This window comes from Malaya genurostris, chromosome 2 (assembly GCF_030247185.1).
Source record: "Malaya genurostris strain Urasoe2022 chromosome 2, Malgen_1.1, whole genome shotgun sequence".
Classification (NCBI taxonomy): Eukaryota; Metazoa; Arthropoda; class Insecta; order Diptera; family Culicidae; genus Malaya; species Malaya genurostris.
The window spans coordinates 147804178-147825889 of record NC_080571.1 but is presented as its reverse complement, the minus strand read 5'-3'; the positions used below and the strand labels follow the sequence as shown (position 1 = coordinate 147825889).

Genomic DNA, 21712 nt, shown 5'->3' with positions numbered 1-21712 from the left:
GCGCGTTCAAATATCTTCGAAAAGTGCACACACATACACACATACACACATACACACACACACACACACACACACAGACATTTTCCGATCTCGTCGAGCTGAGTCGAATGGTATATAACACTATGGGTCTCCGAGGCTCCGTTCGAAAGTCGGTTTTTCCAGCAATTCTAATACCTTTCTATAGAGAAAGGCAAAAAAGGTATCATCTCACTGCTAGGTGGATTAATCACGTTTTTAAAGACAAAATCAATTTGAAAAAGCAATATTTATGTCTGACGGAGCTGCTTCGCAGCACAAAAACAGAAAAAAATATTGTATAACATTGATGCTGAATGGAATGTTTTTGCAACTTCTCATGGTAAAGGACCATGTGATGCACTCGGGGGTAATTTGAAGCAAATGGCACGACGCAAAAGCTTGGCTAAACTACATGAACACCCAATCACAACTGCAAAACAATTATATGAAGGGGCAGAGCAGAGACGTCGAGATGCATTCACGACCATGTATTTTTGTTACGTGTCACAAGAAGAATATAAACAGGGTGTGACCGAGTGGAGTAGTGTTTATAAGGATACCAAAATGATTCCAGCACATAGAAATACCATTCTCTCGTTCCGATTTCAGAAATCACAATCGTCACAAGACTGTATTCGAATGACGATGTACGTAGTACTCATACAATTTTCAAAAACTTAAAACCTTAAATATAATTAAGAATTATTCATGTACATGTAATAATTGTAGATATAGCAAGGAAATAAACAATTCATGGAAATATAAAAATGGTGTTATATTTAAATATCTAAGTATCTCAAGAACAACTACTTTTAGAAAAAAGGATATCATGAACAAAGTTATTCCCTTTAGCCTTCAGAAAAATATTCTACTGTTTAAATGGTTATCTTTAAACGAGAACTTGAAATTTCGAATATATCTGTAAATTGTTTTAGCTGTAACTTCTTCATTTTTCAAAAGGCACGGATGGGATAGCCATCAATTTGTAGGTTTTAATAATAGCTTTAAAGTAAAAATTATCAAAAAAAATTAAAACCCCGATTTTTGCTTTCTGTATAGAAAGGTATTAGAATTGCTGGAACAACCGACTTTCGAACGTAGCATCGGAAACTCATAGTGTTATATACCATTCGACTCAGTTCGTCGAGATTGGAAAATGTCTGTGTGTGTGTGCACATTTAGAAGATATTTGAACGCGCTCAATTTTCTCAGAGATGGCTGAACCGATTTTAACAAACTTGGGCTCGTTTGAAAGCTACTGTCGGGCCATCGATCAAGTTCGAAGATCAAATGGTTGTGGCTTTTGGTTCCGAAGATATAATTGTATAAGTGACGTAACCGACAAAAAGCGTTGTATTTTTACGCACTCAATTTTCTCAGAAATGGCTGAACCGATTTTAACAAACTTGGGCTCGTTTGAAAGCTATTGTTGGACCATTGAACTAGTTCGAAGATCAAATGGCTGTGACTTTTGGTTCCGGAGATATGATTGTATAAGTGACGTAACCGACAAAAAGCGTTGTATTTGAACGCGCTCAATTTTCTCAGAGATGGCTGATCCGATTTTAACAAACTTGGGCTCGTTTGAAAGCTACTGTCGGGCCTTTGATCAAGTTCGAAGATCAAATGGTTGTGACTTTTGGTTCCAGATACAGGGTCCGGCATTCGAAGTGTAACCAATTAAAAAGGCCATAAATTCAGTTTGGAAAATTGCTTTTATTTAATTCAAAGTACAAAATGTGTAAAAATAATACAAAATTCAGAATCAATTCACTTTTGCTCGATATGACCACCTTTTGCCTTGACTAGGGCCGAAACGAATCGCAAGCTGCCCGAATGTGACTTGCAGGTATTTTGGTCCACTCGCGGACAATAACTTTTTTCAGCGCCTCGAGACTGGTGTATCTTTTAGTTCGGACTTTGCTCTCCAAAATAGCCCAAAGAGAATAATCCATTGGATTCGCATCTGGTGAATTCGAGAGCCATTGTGTGGACGTGATGAAGTTCGGAACGTTGTTTTTAAGCCATTCTTGGTTCACTCGAGCTTTGTGACACGGTGCCGAGTCCTGCTGAAACGTCCATGGTCTGCCACCGAAATGTTTGTCTGCCCACGGCTTCAAAGCAACCTCCAGAATACTTTCCCGATAATATTTCGCATTTACCTTGACGCCAGGCTCGATGAAAACGATTGGAGAGCGCCCATCTGCGGTTACAGCGGCCCAAACCATTATCTGTTGCGGGTGCTGCCTCCTGGTGGCCAATCGATGACTCAAATTCTCGTATGAACGGTCGGTCAAGTAAACCCTATCGTTTTGAGAGTTTACGAATTGCTCAAATGGAAAAATTTTCTCGTCAGAAAATACAATGTTCGGAAATTGACCGCTTTCGGCCAAACGAAGCAACTCCTTCGCTCTCTCAAGTCTAACTTGTTGCTGCTTCGGTGTGAGATCATGCGCCTATTGGATCTTGTAAGGCTTGACCTTCAGATCATTTTTCAGTATGCGGCGGATGCTACGGTCGTATATTTTCAGTTCTTTTGCCATTTGATTGGCACTTCGTCGAGGATTCCGTTCAAGTCGCTTCTTCACTTTTTGAACCATCTCACGTGACGTTGCAGTCTATTGATGACCACCTCCATGACGTTTTGCGATGCTACCAGTATTATTGTAACGAGTTATGGTGCGATAAACAAAAACTTTATTCACTTTAAGGTGTTTGAGCTCACGAACAATCGCTGGTTGTGATTTTCCATCTAAATATAAAGCAATCACACTATTACGTTTTAAATCCATCACTGATTTTTTTTCGTGTTCACTTTTGGAAAAATGCTTTCTTGCGCTTGTAAACAATACAACTCCGAACTGTCATTTAGCAAATTTCTAGAGAGCTGATGCCCGTGCGTCAGCTGCGCGAGCGGTCTGAAGTTGGTTACACTTCGAGTGCCGGACCCTGTATATTATGGTATAAGTGACGTAACCGACAAAACACGTTGATTTTTACCGCTCTTATATATATATGAGGGTGCCAACATTTTGGTATCACCACTATTTTCGTTAAGTTCTAGTGCTCAAAAGTTTAAGCACCTCGAAAAAAGCCTTCATGCAAAATTTGACCTAAATCGGACATGCTTAAGGGGTGCTGCCCGGTGGTAAAGGTTTGACAATTTTCGATCTTGAAAAAGCACCATTTCCAAAATCAAAAATTTTTTTTGATGCCAAAACTCTTAAAACTACATAAAACATCGAAATTTAGTGTCATCTCAAAAAAAAATTTTTTGGAAAAAATCAACTTTCTGGGACATTTCATATTTTTTCTAAGTCCCAAGAAGTCGATTTTTGCAAAAAAAAATTTTTTCGAGATGACACTAAATCTCGACGTTTCATGCAATTCTAAGCCTTTTGGCATTAAAATTTTTTTTCGATTTCGAAAATTTCATGTACTTCCCCCTATGGCGATTTTCCAAGATATATGAAAATTCCACTAAGTGGACTAAGAAGGCTTTTTTTAGATTAGCATCACTGTTCTCATACAAATAGGCAGCGCAAATGACAAGCACCAGTTTGGAAAAATGATGCTGACTGTGTGACATAAACACTGAAGCATGCTTTTGTGAACTACTCGAATCAATCTGAATCAATTGGTGTCAAAATTAGTATCCGAAATTATTTAATAAACATGACATAAACACTGAAGCATGCTTTTGTGAACTACTCGAATCAATCTGAATTAATTGGTGTCAAAATTAGTATCCGAAATTATGTAATAAAAGTATGAAATATATTTTCATGATACTGTTATGGAATCAGAGAAAGGCATTATCACACCACTAGGTGGATTAAGAAGGGTTTTGCCTTTCTCTATAGAAAGGTATTAGAATTGCTGGAAAAACCGACTTTCTAGCGGAGTCTCGGAGACCCATAGTGTTATATACCATTCGACTCAGTTCGACGAGATCGGAAAATGTCTGTGTATGTGTGTGTGTGTGTATGTGTGTGTGCACTTTTAGAAGATGGATGAACCGATTTTAACAAACTTGGGCTCGTTTGAAAGGTACTATCGGGCCATTGATCAAGTTCGAAGATCAAATGGCTGTGACTTTTGGTTCCGGAGATATGATTGTATAAGTGACGTAACCGACAAAAAAGCGTTGTATTTGAACGCGCTCAATTTTCTCAGAGATAACTGAACCGATTTTAACAAACTTGGGCTCGTTTGAAAGCTACTGTCGGGCCATTGATCTAGTTCGAAGATCAATTGGTTGTTACTTTTGGTTCCAGATATATGATGGTATAAGTGACGTAACCGATGTAGCGCCCTTTGCAAATTTTCCTTCGAACTTGTTAGTATTGTAGAAAAAGTAGGGAGCCGTGAAGGAATAACAACATTGCAAGAACAGCAACCCAGTCGTGAAGGAAAAAACTCATCACCTTTCCGGCAAGCCTTCACGTCAGCGTAAACGCGACGAGCAATAACAAAAATGTCAGTTAGTTAAGTTTCAAATAGTGCGCGGTAAATAGCCATAAGTTCCGGGCCGTAGACAAGTCAGTGAGCTCGTGGGTTCAATTAGTTAGTTGTGTTGCACAGTGGATCAGTTCCGAAATGTCAACGTGATACGCGATAATCGACCGTGACTAGCAAGTTCAACAAAATGGCAATTCCGATAATCGGTCGGAAGTTAATTGAAACAGGCGAAAAAATGATTTAATCGCACACAAGTGTTCTGAATTTCAGACTTACAGCTTTGTTTAAGTTATCTGTGTTCGCATCTCGTTAGAATCAAAGAAAAGTGCATTTTTACCAGAAGGATAAATAACTTCTGCTATAGGTAGTTTAAGGTATAACTAAACGAAAATTGTATAAGTTCCGGTACTGAATTGATCAAAAGAAAAATAATACATTCAAGAGTGTAGCCAATTTGAAGTGAAGTAATACAAAAAAGAAAAACGAATTGAAGAGTGTTACAATTCTCCGTATAGAACTGAAAGAAACATCCTTTTCGTTATCTTTCTCCCGCCGCCGCTCGGCCGAGGGGATTGCACCGACAAAACACATTGATTTTTACCGCTCTTATATATATATATATATATATATATATATATATATATATATATATATATATATATATATATATATATATATATATATATATATATATATATATATATATATATATATATATATATATATATATATATATATATATATATATATATATATATATATATATATATATATATATATATATATATATGGGTGCCAAAATTTTAGGATCACCTCTATTTTCGTTAAGTTCTAGTGCTCAAAAGTTTAAGCACCTCGAAAAAAGCCTTCATGCAAAATTTGACCTAAATCGGACATGCGTAAGGGGTGCTGCTCGGTGGTAAAGGTTTGACAATTTTCGACTTTGAAAAAGCACCATAGGGGGGAGTACATGAAATTTCCAAAATCGAATTTTTTTTTGATGCCGAAACTCTTAAAACTGCATGAAACATCGAACTTTAGCGTCATCTCAAAAAAAAATTTTTTGGAAAAAATCAACTTTCTAGGACTTAGAAAAATTTTCATATTTTTTCTAAGTCCCAAAAAGTCGACCTTTTCAAAAAAAATTTTTTCGAGATGACACTAAATCTCGACGTTTCATGTAATTCTAAGCCTTTTGGTATCAAAATTTTTTTTTCGATTTCGAAAATTTCACCCCTATGGTGATTTTTCAAGATATATGAAAATTCCACTAAGTGGACTAAGAAGGCTTTTTTAGATTAGCATCACTAATTACAAATAGGCAACGCAAATGTCAAGCACTAGTTTCGAAAAATGATGCTGACTGTGTGACATAAACACTAAAGAATGCTTTTGTGAACTACTCGAATCAATCTGAATCAATTGGTGTCAAAATTAGTATCCAAAATTATTTAATAAAAGTATGAAACATATTTTCATGAGACTGTTATGAAAGAAGAGAAAGGCATTATCACACCACTAGGTGGATTAAGAAGGGTTTTTTAGATTAGCATCACTCTTCTCATACAAATAGGCAACGCAAATGTCAAGCACTGGTTTTAAAAAATGATGCTGACTGTGTGACATAAACACTGAAGCATGCTTTTGTGAACTACTCGAATCAATCTGAATCAATTGGTGTCAAAATTAGTATCCGAAATTATTTAATAAAAGTAAGAAATATATTTTCATGAGACTGTTATGAAAGAAGAGAAAGGCATTATCACACCACTAGGTGGATTAAGAAGGGGTTTTTAGATTAGCATCACTGTTCTTATACAAATAGGCAACGCAAATGTCAAGCACTGGTTTGGAAAAATGATGCTGACTGTGTGACATAAACACTGAAGCATGCTTTTGTGAACTACTCGAATCAATCTGAATCAATTGGTGTCAAAATTAGTATCCGAAATTATTTAATAAAAGTATGAAATATATTTTCATGAGACTGTTATGAAAGAAGAGAAAGGCATTATCACACCACTAGGTGGATTAAGAAGGGTTTTTTAGATTAGCATCACTCTTCTCATACAAATAGGCAACGCAAATGTCAAGCACTGGTTTTAAAAAATGATGCTGACTGTGTGACATAAACACTGAAGCATGTTTTTGTGAACTACTCGAATCAATCTGAATCAGTTGGTGTCAAAATTAGTATCTAAAATTATTCAATAAAAGTATGAAACATATTTTCATGAGACTGTTATGAATGAAGAGAAAGGCATTATCACACCACTAGGTGGATCAAGAAGGGTTTTATTTATTTAATTTTTCGGATTATTTTGTAATTATTGAGAAAAAAATTTTTTTCGGTGTATATTTTTTTTAGAGTGCCCAATCGATTCCCTAAAACTTCTTCCTGAACGCCATTTTTGTACAATTAACGGTTTCTGAGTTACAAGGATTTGAAAAAGGCAGTTGTTGTGAAATGAAAAAATACATGCGCCCATTTTTAAAATCAGTTGTGAGTCGGATTGACTTCTCCATCGGTTCAAAACTTATGGTTTGCCATACTGAAGCCATGTGCAAAGTTTCATCCAAATCGAAGAAGGTCGATTCTGATTTTGTCACTTTTTCGTCTACTCATTCCTGGAATTGCTCTATAGTAAAACATTTCTAGAATTTTCTATGAAATTTGGCCTATTGGAACGAAACTCTGGAAGTCATGGACCTTTATCTATGGCTATCTCATTCGACGAAGAATCAAGAGCTCGTAGCACAGGCCCAAGATTTCTACTTCGATTGACTTTAAAACTTAACAAAACATTCTTGAAATGATAAATTTTTTAAATATTACCATTTAATTCTGTTATAAGTATATCACGTCACTATACAAATTCACTATGTATCTCACGACACTATAAATCTTGTATAATAAACGTCACATCACATATGCACATTTCGAATACAATTTATATTCATCTTCAGTGTGATAGTTTTGTTTAGTTATTGAAAGAATGCTGCAATGTTGTTCCTTTTATATGAAACGGAAGTAGGTAGATTCTTACAACAAGTATAAACACCTCGAAAAAATTATCTAATTTGTTTAGGGTAGGGAGAGATTAAGTGTTTTCTATGTTTGTCTGTCCCCTGTGTGTAGGTAGTAACTTAAAGAGCCAGGAAGACCTATTTCCTTGGTCTCTGTTTAGTAAAGAAGTGGAATTATGTTTGAAAATTTCCAGACTTTCTGCCGAATCTAATTTCCATGGGTTGGAAATTTGTCTTAAAATTTTTATGTCATTTGTAGTGAAATCATGGTTTTCGGAAAAGGCATGCTCAGCTACTTTCGACTTGAAATGGTGTGATAAACCCCGTTCCAGATTCTTGGATGCTTTCCCTATTTCCGCTATGTGTTCCTTGAAACGGATATCTAATGATCTCTTTGTTTGTCCAATGTATAATTTATCACAATGAGAACATGAAATTTTGTATACCCCCGATTTTTTCAATTTGTCAGTAGGATCTTTAGTAGATCCTAGTAAAGTTTTCAACTGATTGCTAGTACTACTGAACACTAAATCCAAGTCAAAGGGTTTTAATTTTGATTTAAGTGGATATGCCATGTTAGAGTTGAAGTCTACCGATATTCTTTTCAAGGTTCCTGATAGGGGGGGTCAAAGTTGTAAGTGATAATTTTTTCAATGATCTTAATTTCTTATCGAGGATTGTTTGGATTGAGCGCTCCGGATATCCATTGAGCTTTCCAATTTCGAAGATAAAATTTTTCTCTTTCACTACCGCATCATCTCTGAGGGGTAATGTTAGCATTCTGTGAAACATATGGTGAAATGCTGCCATTTTGTGTTGGTGAGAATGGTTAGAAATATTAGGTATAACTCGCTCTGTATTGGTTGGCTTCCTATATATTTCGAAAGATAAAGTTTTCGCCTCCCGTATAATAAGAACATCTAAGAAAGGTAAACTGTTGTTTGTCTCCCTCTCGCAGGTGAATTTTATGTTCCTATGTAAATTGTTGATTGTATCCAAAAAATTTTCCAAATCGTTACGTTTGATGATGCAAAATATATCATCAACGTATCTCCACCAGCGATTAGGTAGTAATCCTTGTTTATTTAAAAGTTCTTCGAGGTTTGCCATAAATAATTCGCATAAAAATGGGGAGAGCGGATTACCCATTGGGGCCCCTTGTAATTGTTTATAAAATTTCCCTCTGAATTTGAAATAATTTACATCCATGCAAAGCCGGGTTAGAGTAAGGTAAGACCTTACTTTGCATTTCCATAAACTACTACTCTTTTGTTTAACTAACCAATCTTCCAACAGATTGATTGAGTCCTTCACCGGGACACTTGGGAATAAGGAGGCTACATCGAAAGATACCATTATTTCGTCATCTTCGATATCACCTGAGTTCAGAAGTTGAGTAGCGAATTCTTGTGTATTGGGAATGGATCTACTAAAAAACTTTTTCGGCATATTTTTGAATTCTTCCACTAGCCATTTGGAGATTTTTTGGGTAGGGGCTCCTACTGAAGAGATGATTTCCCTTATTTCATTCCCAGGTTTATGGACTTTAGGTAATCCTTTGATTTTTGGTAATGAAGGGTTAGGAACTTTGAGGCGGCTGAGATTGATATCGAAGTTAGGGTTACATTCTATGAGAGTTTTATCTATTTTTTTTGATAATTTCTGGAAGGGGGTCGGATCTTTGTTTCCTATATGGTCCGTCATTAATTTTTTGGATGATTATATTGTCATAATCATCCTTATCTATAATAACAACTTTGTTTCCTTTGTCAGCTTTAACATAAAAAACTGGCTTTTCCAGCAATTGTTTAACTAGCTCTCTTTCATTTTTAGTTTGTTCATTTCTTAATGGAGTATTTTTAATGACTTCAGCTACAATAGTCCTGGCGTCATTTATTTTCGAAAAAGGAAGGTTACAGCTATCTAGACCTGTTTCAACGTCTATAATAACCTGTTCGAGATTAACTTTGGAAGAAATGGCATAATTTAGCCCCAAGTTGAGAAGATTTGTTTGTTCGTGTGTGAAATTTTGTGATGAACAATTAACTAGGAAGTTTTCTGAAAACTGTGCCGAAGGTTTTGGAGGATGGACCATACGGTTTTGGGAAAGTAAATTTACAAATTTTTTGTTGAGTAGAGTTCGTTTGCGTTCTGATTCACAGTGCTCAGCGAACTTTACTTTGGCTAGAAAAATTTCGAAACCGTGGGGGTATTGTTTTGCTAGTTTTAAATGGAGATACTTCCGTTTCATATAAAAGGAACAACATTGCAGCATTCTTTCAATAACTAAACAAAACTATCACACTGAAGATGAATATAAATTGTATTCGAAATGTGCATATGTGATGTGACGTTTATTATACCCGTTATGACGTTTATTATAAACCGCAATTGGTGATTTTTAAAAAGCGTCCTCAAAAATATCTCTTCACCGAATTATTTCTCAATATTTTTCCACGAAAAATTTACAAAACGTTGTTCGAATGCTGCCTTTGATCATGAAAAACATTTTAATTTATTTTGTTGAATGATAACTCTGGAAAAAAATCGTAAAAATGATGATTTTTTCATCGTTTAGACCCTACCCTTCCCTTAATAATATAGTTTTCGAACCTAGTTTACACCTTGGTTAGGAAAAGTTCTAGTTAATTTGTCGAGACTGTGAATACTACTTGTCATAATACCTATGAAAAAATTTAAATCATCGAATAAGACCAGTGAAAATCTGCGGGAAACGTTATTTTAAACATTGATTATGATTTCCATTGTCAAACAGATTACGTAATCTTTTTTTCTTACCGCAACTCTGCTTTCTTTCAAATCAAGTCGCACAGCTAGTGCTTCCCGCATAAAAACATCTGGATAGTGACTGGCTGCGAAAGCTCGTTCTAACTCTTCTAACTGCCATGAATTGAAATTAGTCCGCGATCTTCGTCGTTTTAAAGCACAGTTTTCCTCTTCTCCATCGGCAACTGAACCTAAAATCAAGAAGCAATTATAATAGATAAATAAATGTTAAATTAAACACAACTATACTGTTCAAAGGTTGAACTCAAAAGTGACTCATTACAATTTAGAAAGGTTTTACAGAGGCCTCACATCTTCTCTGAATAAGACACTTTATATAAACACTAGCTGAATTATCCGGCGTTACTCGGAAATGTTTCGTGAAGGCAAGGCCGCACAAAAAAGTCTAGAAATTGGCCTGCCTATGCCACTCAGATCGTAATGAAAAACAACTAAGACGGCAAGTAACCTTTGAGTTCGGTTTTCCGGAGGAAAAAGCGCCACTAGGAAGACCAATATCGCGAAGCGATGGAACAGATGTACCGCGCAAATGATACACGGACATTCTATGAGAAGGTGAACCGCTCACGTAGAGGCTTCACGCCACAAGCCGAAATGTGCAATACCAGTGTTAACCTTCTCACGAGCAAACGTGAGGTGATCGACAGGTGGAAGCAGTACTATGACGAGCATCTGCATGACGAAGCACAGGATACAGAGAACGACACAGGAATCAATCTGGGTACAAGCTCAGCCGACGACAGATTCTCAGTACCTGATCTGACGGAGATAGATGAGGAGATCGCAAGCTTAGGAACAACCAAGCTGCGGGAAATGACCAGTTACCAGGCGAGCTGCTCAAACATGGAGGAGAAGCACTGGCTAGAGCGCTACACTGGAGATTTCTAAGATTTGGGAGGAGGAGATTCTACCGCAGGAATGGATGGATGGAGTTGTATGTCCCGTCTACAAAAAGGGTGATAAGCTAGATTGTTGCAATTACCGCGCAATCACATTGCTCAACGCCGCCTACAAGGTACTCTTCCAAATCCTTTGCCGTCGTCTATAACCAATAGCTAAGGAATTCATAGGGCCGTACCAAGCGGGATTTACTGTATCCCGCGCCACTACTTATTACATATTCGCGATAAGACAAGTACTCCAGAAGTGTCGTGAATACAACGTACCCACGCATCACATATTCATTGACTTCAAAACGGCGTACGACACAATCGATCGAGAACAGCTATGGCAGATCATGCACGAATACGGTTTCCCGGATAAACTGACGCGATTGGTCCAAGCAACGATGGATAGAGTGATGTGCTACGTCCGAGTATTTGAGACGCTCTCGAGTCCCTTCGAATCTCGGAGAGTTCTACGGCAAGGTGATGGACTCTCTTGTATCTTGTTCAATGTTGCCCTGGAAGGTGTAATTCGAAGAGCGAGGATCGACACGAGTGGCACGATCTTCCGGAAGTCCGTACAACTTTTTGGCTTCGCTGACGATATTGATATTGTAACACGAAACTCTGAGAAGATGACGGAAACTTACATCGGACTGAAAGCTGAAGCTAGTCGTATCGGACTGACCATAAATGAGTCGAAAACAAAATACATGAGGAAGAGGCTCTAGAGAAGAAACACTACGCCTCCCACCACGAATATTGATAGACGGTGACGATATCGAGGTGGATGATGTGTCGCTTATTCAACAGTTGTTCTAACGAGTTCGATCTTCATTTACCTCGAAATACTGTCAAAAACCTATTTATTGGGTTCTTTTCCAGCTAACTTTATTAGTTTTACTATTCGAATACCGTTTAAACATACATGACTAACGGTAGCGTTGAAGGTTTTGATAAGGATAGTGATAGCACAAGATAAGATAAGATGATTGCCACCTGTCAGATTAGGATTTGTCTGGAACCGTTAATATTTTATTTTCATTCAACCCCCATTCCGTCTCTCCATCATCTTCATTTGAAACTAACTAGATTCGCTCGCCTAAATTAACCTGGTCGTTATTTCCTCTTTTTTCTGTCTTCCACCATCCATTTTGATCACTAATTAGATCTACATGTCGATTCTAACCTCGTCGTTTTTTTTTCTTCCACCATCTTTTTGATAACTAATTAGATCTACATGCTGATTTCAACCCCGTCGTTCGTTTTCGCTCGTTCAGCACCCCCTCCACCAACCCTTGTTTTCAATTTACAGAACCACTTTTCTCCTCTCTCGCACCTTCTAAGTAAGAGTACTAATACTGCTATACTTGGTGTCATCAACTAGTTATAGTGTTATAAATTTAGTTTTAACTGTTAGTTCTAATTGTGGTGTTAGGCCTAAATGTATCTGTTGGATCATTGTAATCTGTTGATACAAATGATGAGGAGGTTTTATGCCTGTTGGAGAGAGAGATTGATAAATTTCATCTCCACCGGGCTTTTCCCTGCTCCAAATAAATAAATAAATAAATAAATAAATAAATAGATGACGAGTTTGTGTATTTGGGCTCACTGGTGACCACCAATAATGACACCAGCATAGAAATACAGAGATGTATTTTGGTAGGGAATCGTGCGAACTTTGGACTCAGAAAAACCCTTCGATCGAAAAAAGTACGCCACCGCACGAAATTGACCATCTACAAAACGCTTATTAGACCGGTTGTTCTCTATGGCCCCTAGCATTGATTTTAACGAATTTTCCGTTTACTTAGAAAGCTTGATGTGTTCAATTCAACCGAAGCATACGTGTTTTATTGTAGGTGATATAAATGTTCCTATAAATCTCATTCATAACAACATTGTGACAAGATATAAGGCTCTGCTAGAATCCTATGACTTTTCGTGTACAAATTGTTTTACTACAAGACCAATTAGCGACAATATACTTGACCATATTATTTGTAAACTTGACGACGTTAATCGTATTCGCAACGACACAATATTTAATGAACTAAACTACCACTTTCAAATCTTAACAACTTTCAAAATACTGGCTGATAAAGAACCTATGACGTTAACGAAAAAAATAATTAACTATCGGCAGGTAAATCTTGATTTTTCCAATTTTATTAGTAGTATTGATGTCATTGAGGACGCTGAAACAGTTCTTCAATCTATAGTTTTCGTATATAACTCTCTACTCGAACAACATACAAGAATAATAACTAAAACAGTCACAGTGAAAGGTAATCATTGCCCATGGATGAGCTTTGATTTATGGACACAAGTGAAAATAAAAAGCAATTACCTCTAACGTATTAAGGCAATCCCCCACGATCAGCATCTCAAACAAATGCTATCACATATCTCTAAAAAGGTCGACTCCATGAAAAAGGCGAATAAAAAAAAAATTATTACGAAAACCTTCTCATTAACGTACCTCATTCGAAATTTTGGACAAATCTTAAATCAACGTTCAGACTAACAAAAGAAAAGGATAAGATACGCTTGATCGATAGGGGCAACAACATTAATGATAACAAGAAAGTTTGTGATATTTTCAACAAATTCTTTTCAAATATCGGTAACGAATTAGCTAAAGCTATTCCTGTAAACTCATCTTTTTGTCCAAAAAGTAACGTTCGTCGTGTTTGTGATTCTATTTTTCTACGTCCTTCATCTGTAAATGAAGTGATACTGTTAATACAAGGTTTGGATAATAAGAAGAGTAACGGCCCTGATAACGTCTCTGTCAGTGTACTAAAACATAATTCATTTGCATTCGCTAAAATACTCTCTCAGTGCTTTAACGTAATTATTCAGACCGGTTGCTACCCTGATTGCCTCAAGGTGGCTAAAGTCATTCCTGTGTTCAAATCGGGTGACCGTTGTGATTGTAGTAATTACCGTCCTATATCTACATTGTCCGTATTCAACAAAATATTTGAAAAACTTCTAGTCACTAGACTTATCGAATTCCTAAGTGAGCATAATATCCTCTTTAAATTCCAATATGGCTTCAGACAAGGTTCTAGTACCCAAACCGCTATAATTGAATTAGTTGACGAAATTATAAGCGAGATCGATAGTAAAAATATAGTTGGTGCATTATTTTTAGACCTTAAAAAAGCTTTTGACACATTAGATCATAGTATACTTTTGGACAAACTCGATTGCTATGGGATCAGGGGCATTGATAATTCAATTATCCGTAGTTACTTGACTAATAGAAAACAATTTGTATCCATCGAAAGTGACAGTAGCAACCTTGCTCCAATAAACATTGGTGTTCCACAAGGAAGTAATATTGGTCCACTATTGTTTCTTTTATATATTAATGATATAGGTAATTTACATCTTAAAGGAACTCCACGACTATTCGCCGACGACACAGCTCTGTTCTATCCTGACAGTGACATCAATGCTATTATTAACTCAATGGAAAATGATTTAAGAACTCTTGATCAATATTTCAATGCGAACTTATTATCATTAAATGCCACAAAGACTAAGTATATGATTTTCCGTTCCACAAGGAAAATTATACCAACGCATAATCATCCCCAGCACACAATATTATTGAAAAAGTTGACTATTTCAAGTATCTGGGCATATATTTCGACCCCACATTAACCTGGGCTCACCACATAAAGTTTGTTGCCAAGCACGTGGCGTCGTACTGCGGTGTTTTATGGAGAGTCAAGTCCTTTGTTCCCCAGCGTGTGCTGTTAAATTTTTATTTTGCTTACATCCATTCACAGCTCAACTACTTGGTATCGGTGTGGGGGCGAGCCGCTAGTTCTTATCTGAAGAAACTCCAAACTCTACAAAACAGATGCCTAAAAATCATTTAAATAAACCCTTACTATTCTCGAGTCTATTGTTATACTCTGAAAGAAACCATAATTTTTTACCAATAACATACTTATGTGATGTCCAAACGTTGCTATTCATCCATGATAATTTGTATAAATCCACAGTACACCATAACCTACAGTTCCCAACTATATCCCATTCTAGAACAACACGCCGTAGTAACAATTTGTTTCGTGTTCGAGCAGCTACAAGCCTTGGTCAAAGACGGATCCATTTTGTTGGTCCAACTAAATATACTGCACTTCCGCCTGACATGCGAGGAATAAGCAATCGTGCCACATTTGCGGCTAGACTAAAGTACCATTTTAAGCACAGACTGAACGAGATATTTAGCTAATTTAGTTTTTTGTTTTATAATGTAATGTATTTATCGTCAACAGTATTTCATATTAATAACTAATTACTTAAAATATTTGTACTTTCTTTCAAATATAGCGTAGTAATTAAATTGTGGATCCCTTAAAAGGAAATCTTTTCCACTGGGACTTTGTATCAAAATTAAATTTGTATTTCTAGTATTATTATTGCCAGTGTCTATTTGTTTCTTGTTTTTCCGCTGAGACTAGTTGCGTCCACTACCAGGGGGCTTCAAATTGAAGCTTTTTGGTGTGGCGGAGTGTCGTGGGCAAAAAAAAGGCGCATCAGTTGCGTTCGATAGCGATCTTCTGTAATGGTTTCACCCGGTTTTAAGAGCTCGTAGTAAATTGTTATTCATCTTTGAAGGTTTTTTCTCTTCCACCATCATGTTTGTCTTCGACATCGAAATCACCATTTTTAAAACGTTGAAACCACTCCCGAAACGTTCTTTTACTCAGAGCAGCATCACCGTAAGTTACTGAAAGAATTCGATGCGCTTCAGTTGCATTTTTTTTCGAATTGTAACAGAAAAGTAAAACTTCCCGCAAATGGCGAGAATTGGGAGCATAAACAGACATTTTCGAGCGTGAATAATACGAAAACAAGAACAACTGTCACTGAAACGGCGATAACAATTCGTTAGGCACTGTACACACTCACTGTAAAGGCATTATCATCTATGTATTTTTACCAGCCTCAGCCGGTACAGCCACCTATCGGAAACAGGCGGAAGCAAAGTTGTACACCTGATATTTTTCTTAAATCGAGTTCCTGGGATTTTTTCAAAAAATTGTTTTTTCGAGGCAACACTAAATCTCGACGTTTTATGCAATTTAGGATTGTTAACATCAAACAAATTTTCGATTCTGGAAATTTTATGACTTCCCCCTTATGATGCTTTTTCAAGATCGAAAATTTTGAAACTTTAACCGCTGGGTAGCACCCCTTAAGGCATCTCCGAGAAACATGCGCGGTAAAAAGCAACACGTTTTGTCGGTTAAGTCACTTATACCATTATATCACAGTTATTTGATCTTCGAATTATTGGCCCGACAATAGCTTTTAAACGACTCTAAGTTTGTTAAAATCGGTTCACCCATCTCTGAGCAAATTGAGCGGTAAAAATATCTTCGAAAAGTGCAAAAACATAACAGTTCGGCTGAAAAGTTTGTATCGTTTAATAGAAACACACATTTTTTTGACAAAATTCGTTTTTATTATTCAACATAATTGCCATCAGAAGCGATACAGCGTTTATAGCGATCTTCCAACTTTTCGATACCATTTTTGTAGTACGGTTTGTCCTTTGCCTCAAAATAGGCCTCAGTTTAAGCGATTACCTCCTCATTGCTTCTAAATATTTTACCAGCGAACATTCTCTTGAGGTCTGAGAACAGGAAAAAGTCACTGGAGGCCAAATCTGGAGAATACGGTGGATGAGGGAGCAATTCGAAGCCCAATTCGTTCAATTTCAGCATGGTTTTCATCGACTTGTGACACGGTGCATTGTCTTGATGAAACAAAACTTTTTTCTTCTTCAAATGAGGCCGTTTTTATGAAATTTCGTCCTTCAAACGCTCTTATAACGCTATATAATAGTAACTGTTGATGGTTTTTCCCTTTTCAAGGTAGTCGATGAAAATTATACCATGCGAATCCCAAAATACAGACGCCATAACCTTACCGGCCGATTGTTGAGTCTTTCCACGCTTTGGGTTCGGTTCATCGCGTGCAGTCCACTCAGCTGACTGTCGATTGGACTCCGAAGTGAAGTGATGGAGCCATGTTTCGTCCATTGTTATATATCGACGAAAAAAATCGGTTTTATTTCGATATAACAGCTCCAAACACAGCTCATCAATTCGTTGTTGTTCTTGATCGATTGTGAGCTCACGCGGTACCCATTTTGCACAAAGCTTTCTCATATCCAAATATTCTTGAATAATATGTCCAAAACGTTCCTTTGATATCTTTAGGGTGTCAGCTATCTCGATCAACTTCACTTTACGGTCATTGAAAATCATTTTGTGGATTTTTTTCACGTGTTTTTTTTTTACCAGTACGAAATTTTGCAAACCACTTACGAATTGTTGCTTCGCCCAGTGCAGAGTCTGGATAACACTCATCAAGCCATTTTTTGGTATCGGCGGCACTTTTGTCGTGAATACGACTTACTTTACTATGGGGTGCCTTTTCAAAATTTGCCCTCTGAGAGAGTGATAAGTTTTTGATCGTGAATATCTATTGTTGTATCTAATGAATCAACATAATTCTTGCGCCATGCCATCGGAAATATGATCACAATTTTATGATAAAATTTTCAGTTTTGTGACATAGTCTCAAATAATTCAAAATTAAACTTTTCTGAAATGTTTGGTATAAACGAGTATCAAAGAGGATAATTCATAAGGCGCGTTTGCCTTTCTCGTATTTTTAAAGCTCATAGCTCAGTGATCTGTGAAAGGATTTATATAATCTAACTACCAATAGAATCGAAATTTTTCAATTTAAACGTGTATAGCAAAAGCATTGAAGTATTTCAACAGTACACTATCGAAAAACCTGTCTCATTTGATCCATGTCAACACCAGCCAATCAGAACGCGTTCTGAGGAAGAGAACAAAATATCTGCTGCTGTAAAACAAATCGTCCGGGAAAAATGTTCCGAAAAGTGGTGAATATCGCAGTGAGTTCCTCAATTTGGTCCTTGTGAATGCTAGAAACGAATCCCTACAACATATTGATAGTTTCTTTCAATGAATTATGCAAATCCGAAATGAAATAATCGACATTAAAATTCTGTATGCGGCTATTTTTATAGCCGTTAGGACCGCCCATTAGTGATAAAGCTACAAACGAAATCACATAAAAGGAAATCTCTTAACAAAAATTCAATCAGTTTGGATTGTATCGCCACTACGAGCAGATGTGTTTTGTGTCGTCTGCACAATTAGTTTCGCTTTCGACAAGAGCGATTACGTCACAGCTGCCAGTCATTAGCATTGGGAAAAACAACGTTGGAGAGCATTGCACAAAATCAGCCGTTCTAATGGCTCAAAAGTTTTCTAAAGAACTATTAGGATTTGTAGTTCGCAAATCGTAGGGAAATATCCTCAGTTTACTGCAAATCTAGAACAGTTTGGTTAGATTTGTGCACTTTTCGCTGTGTGAAATTCACAGTAATCGAGATCAAGTGAAGCCTTTTTTCGCGAAAAATGTTCCAGAGTTTAATGTCGTGGAGAATTAGGCAATTTGACTCTTTTGAATGCTGGAAACGAATCTCTACAGCATATTGATAGTTTCTTTCAATGAATTATGCAAATCCGAAATGATATAATCGACATTAAAATTCTGTATGCGGCTATTTTTATAGCCGTTAGAACCGCCCATTAGTGAAAAGGCTACAAACGAAAACAGGTAGATACAAGCCTCTCAACAAAAAGTGAAGCCTTCTTTGTTTTTGCGAAAAATGTGCAAAGGGGAATGCCTGCATAATTCATACAATTGATCAACTAATTCATATTCGGAAGTGCTAAGGAACATGTCAGTTGTTTTCGTATTCACGACATCCAGTTATGTCTCTGACATTATCCACCCGCCTTTTTTTCATCAAAATATCTTTTGAAGGTTGGTACTAACTGAAAATGGTATGGATTTAATTCTAGTGGCGCCCTCTCATAGAAACGATACGAACTTTTCAGCCGATCTGTTACACACATACAGACATTTTCCGATCTCGTCGAACTGAGTTTAATGGTATACAACTCTATGGGTCTCCGAGGCTCCGTTCGAAAGTCGGTATTTACAGCAATTCTAAAACCTTTCTAGAGATAAAGGCAAAACGATAAAAAAAATTCACTGAGACTGTTATGAACAAAGAGAATGGCATTATCACACTACTAGGTGGGATAAGCAGGGTTATATATATATATATATATATATATATATATATATATATATATATATATATATATATATATATATATATATATATATATATATATATATATATATATATATATATATATATATATATATATATATATATATATATATATATATATATATATATATATATATACATATAGGAAGTATTTCGTGAAAACAAGGCGGAAAAAAAATTATAGACTTTCTCCTGCCCATTGATATTCTGATTGCAATGAAACACAACTTAAACGACAGCCTGATTGAACAATACTCCGTTCATATTCAGATTGCGAATGATCGATGTCTTATCTCCGATCTCACAATAATCATAATTTTCATGGTATGCTCGACAGATTTGGTCAGTTTCATATTTGAACCATTTAGTTAGAATCATTTGAAACACCTTTCTCTCTATAAATACCTTTTAAGATACCTCTGAGTTTCATATGTAGATGCGCTTGTAACGTACTAGAATTAACGTTCCTCGTCACATTTGATCTTCAATACCTTAGGCATCCATGGCTATAAACATATGCTACTCTCTCCTCATCGTAAAAATTCCTATGACATCATTATTTCCACGTAATCCCTAAAAACTTTTCATCTGATAATGATTATTTTATAACGAAATGCTGCTTATCATCATAACTACATTCGTACTATAGAATAAATTTAGGTCGTTCACCGGGGAACCTTTAGAGTAACGATTCAGTTAATGCAATTGTAGTCGTAAACTTATTGTCATCTATTTTGATTAAACTTCCGTTTTGAGTTGTTTCCGATGCACCCTCCTTGGATGACCAATAGTAGAACATCAATTTACAACTCTTGCGTAACCACAGCTGCTCGGCCACCCATGGAAGTTGATCATCAATGTCAACTTCCCTTTTCGAGCAGCCTAGATAGCCGGATTGTGTCGGTAGCGGTTTCACAACTGGCTAAGAATAACGCTACGGTCCACCTGCACCGTGGTATAATTCCACCAAACAGGTAAGCCGTGTGGCTTCCGGCGAAATTGTTTCCTATCACGAATTGATCCACTTATTTCCTGTTCTATGTTGTAAAAGGTCACAAAAATAGGAACTCCTAAGTCAAGGTGTGTTTCCGTGCCGAGGACTGAATGGCTGCAAGAGGTTAAAATATGCAGTCGTGAACGGAATATCTTGGGTTTTTCCCTTACTGTATTAAGCGATGCTCTGGCACAGTGGACGATTTCATTCTTTGCAACTTGTGGGATTTAAATGATTAAAGCTTTCAAAACAATCCTTCCAGGGTTCGTTATTGGCTATTATAAACTTATATATTTGGTTTCTTCTAGTTGTTGTACGATAAGCGCTGGAGATTTAGTGTTCATTACTCTAATTGATAAAGGTTAGAGTAGCACAAATCAATCTCCCGCATAAACGTACAGCAACTATGAACCATATTCGAAAAAGGGAAACTTCTACGATGGAAAGTTGTTAAACCCAGTCTTCAACAAGAACGGTATGACTAATCCATGTGAAATGCCTCGTGCATGCATATTTGCAAATAGTGCTCTCGATGTTTCTCTTATATCGGAGCTCATGATTCGGGATATTTGTGTTGTCGCAGTTGGTATGACAATTGGTGGCATAGACAGGAAATATGTCTTTTGTTCGGCATATTTACCGCATAACCAACCTTCGACAAGCGATGACTTCAAAAAGGTTGTATCATACTGCTGCAAAATTGATATTCCGCTTGTAATCGGCAGTGACATACATGCTCACCATGTCATTTGGGGCAGCACAGATATAAATTCGAGAGCGTCTGACAATGATGGAATTGGTGAGCAGTACAAACCTGCACATAGTCAATTCAGAAAATCGTCCAGTTTTTGGGAGATCTAAAAGAGAGGAGGTTTTGGACGTAACTCTCCGCTCTGATAGAATTGCGCATGAGATGGTAAATTGGCTCGTCTCCGATGAGCTTGAACCTTCGTTATCTGATCATTAGTAAATCTTTTTTGATCATTTATACGTTCAATTTGATATTATCACATATCGTAATCCCAAATCTCCAAAATGGGAGCTCTATGAAAAGTGTTTGGATACTAGAGTTTACGGATACCAACCAACAATTCAATCTCCAATTGATTTGGAAAATGTTGTCGACGAGACAAACTCACTCATAGTTGCAGCATATGTAGATGCTTGTCCACTTCGGATTCTGCGAACTACTAGAGGAACTCCTTGGTGGAATGCTGAACTTGCTAGACTAAGGAAACTATGCAGAAGAACATGGAACCACCGACACAGAGATGGGTCGGAGGCATTCGTGTCGGCCCG

General features: G+C 36.7%; 1 protein-coding gene across 3 annotated transcripts in view; it reads right to left on the bottom strand.

The window, feature by feature from the left end:
- The window catches only part of LOC131432891 (homeobox protein unc-4), a 407490-nt gene that overhangs the window by 274578 nt on the left and 111200 nt on the right, over nt 1–21712 (bottom strand). For 2 of the 3 annotated variants that reach the window (XM_058599467.1, XM_058599465.1), the window contains exon 2: nt 10306–10484. The exons of the other annotated variant lie outside the window; for it this stretch is intronic. In XM_058599467.1, the coding sequence (XP_058455450.1) occupies nt 10306–10356 (51 nt within the window). In that variant the 5' untranslated portion in view covers nt 10357–10484. The remainder of the gene's footprint in view (nt 1–10305; nt 10485–21712) is intronic. 3 annotated transcript variants of the gene reach the window in all.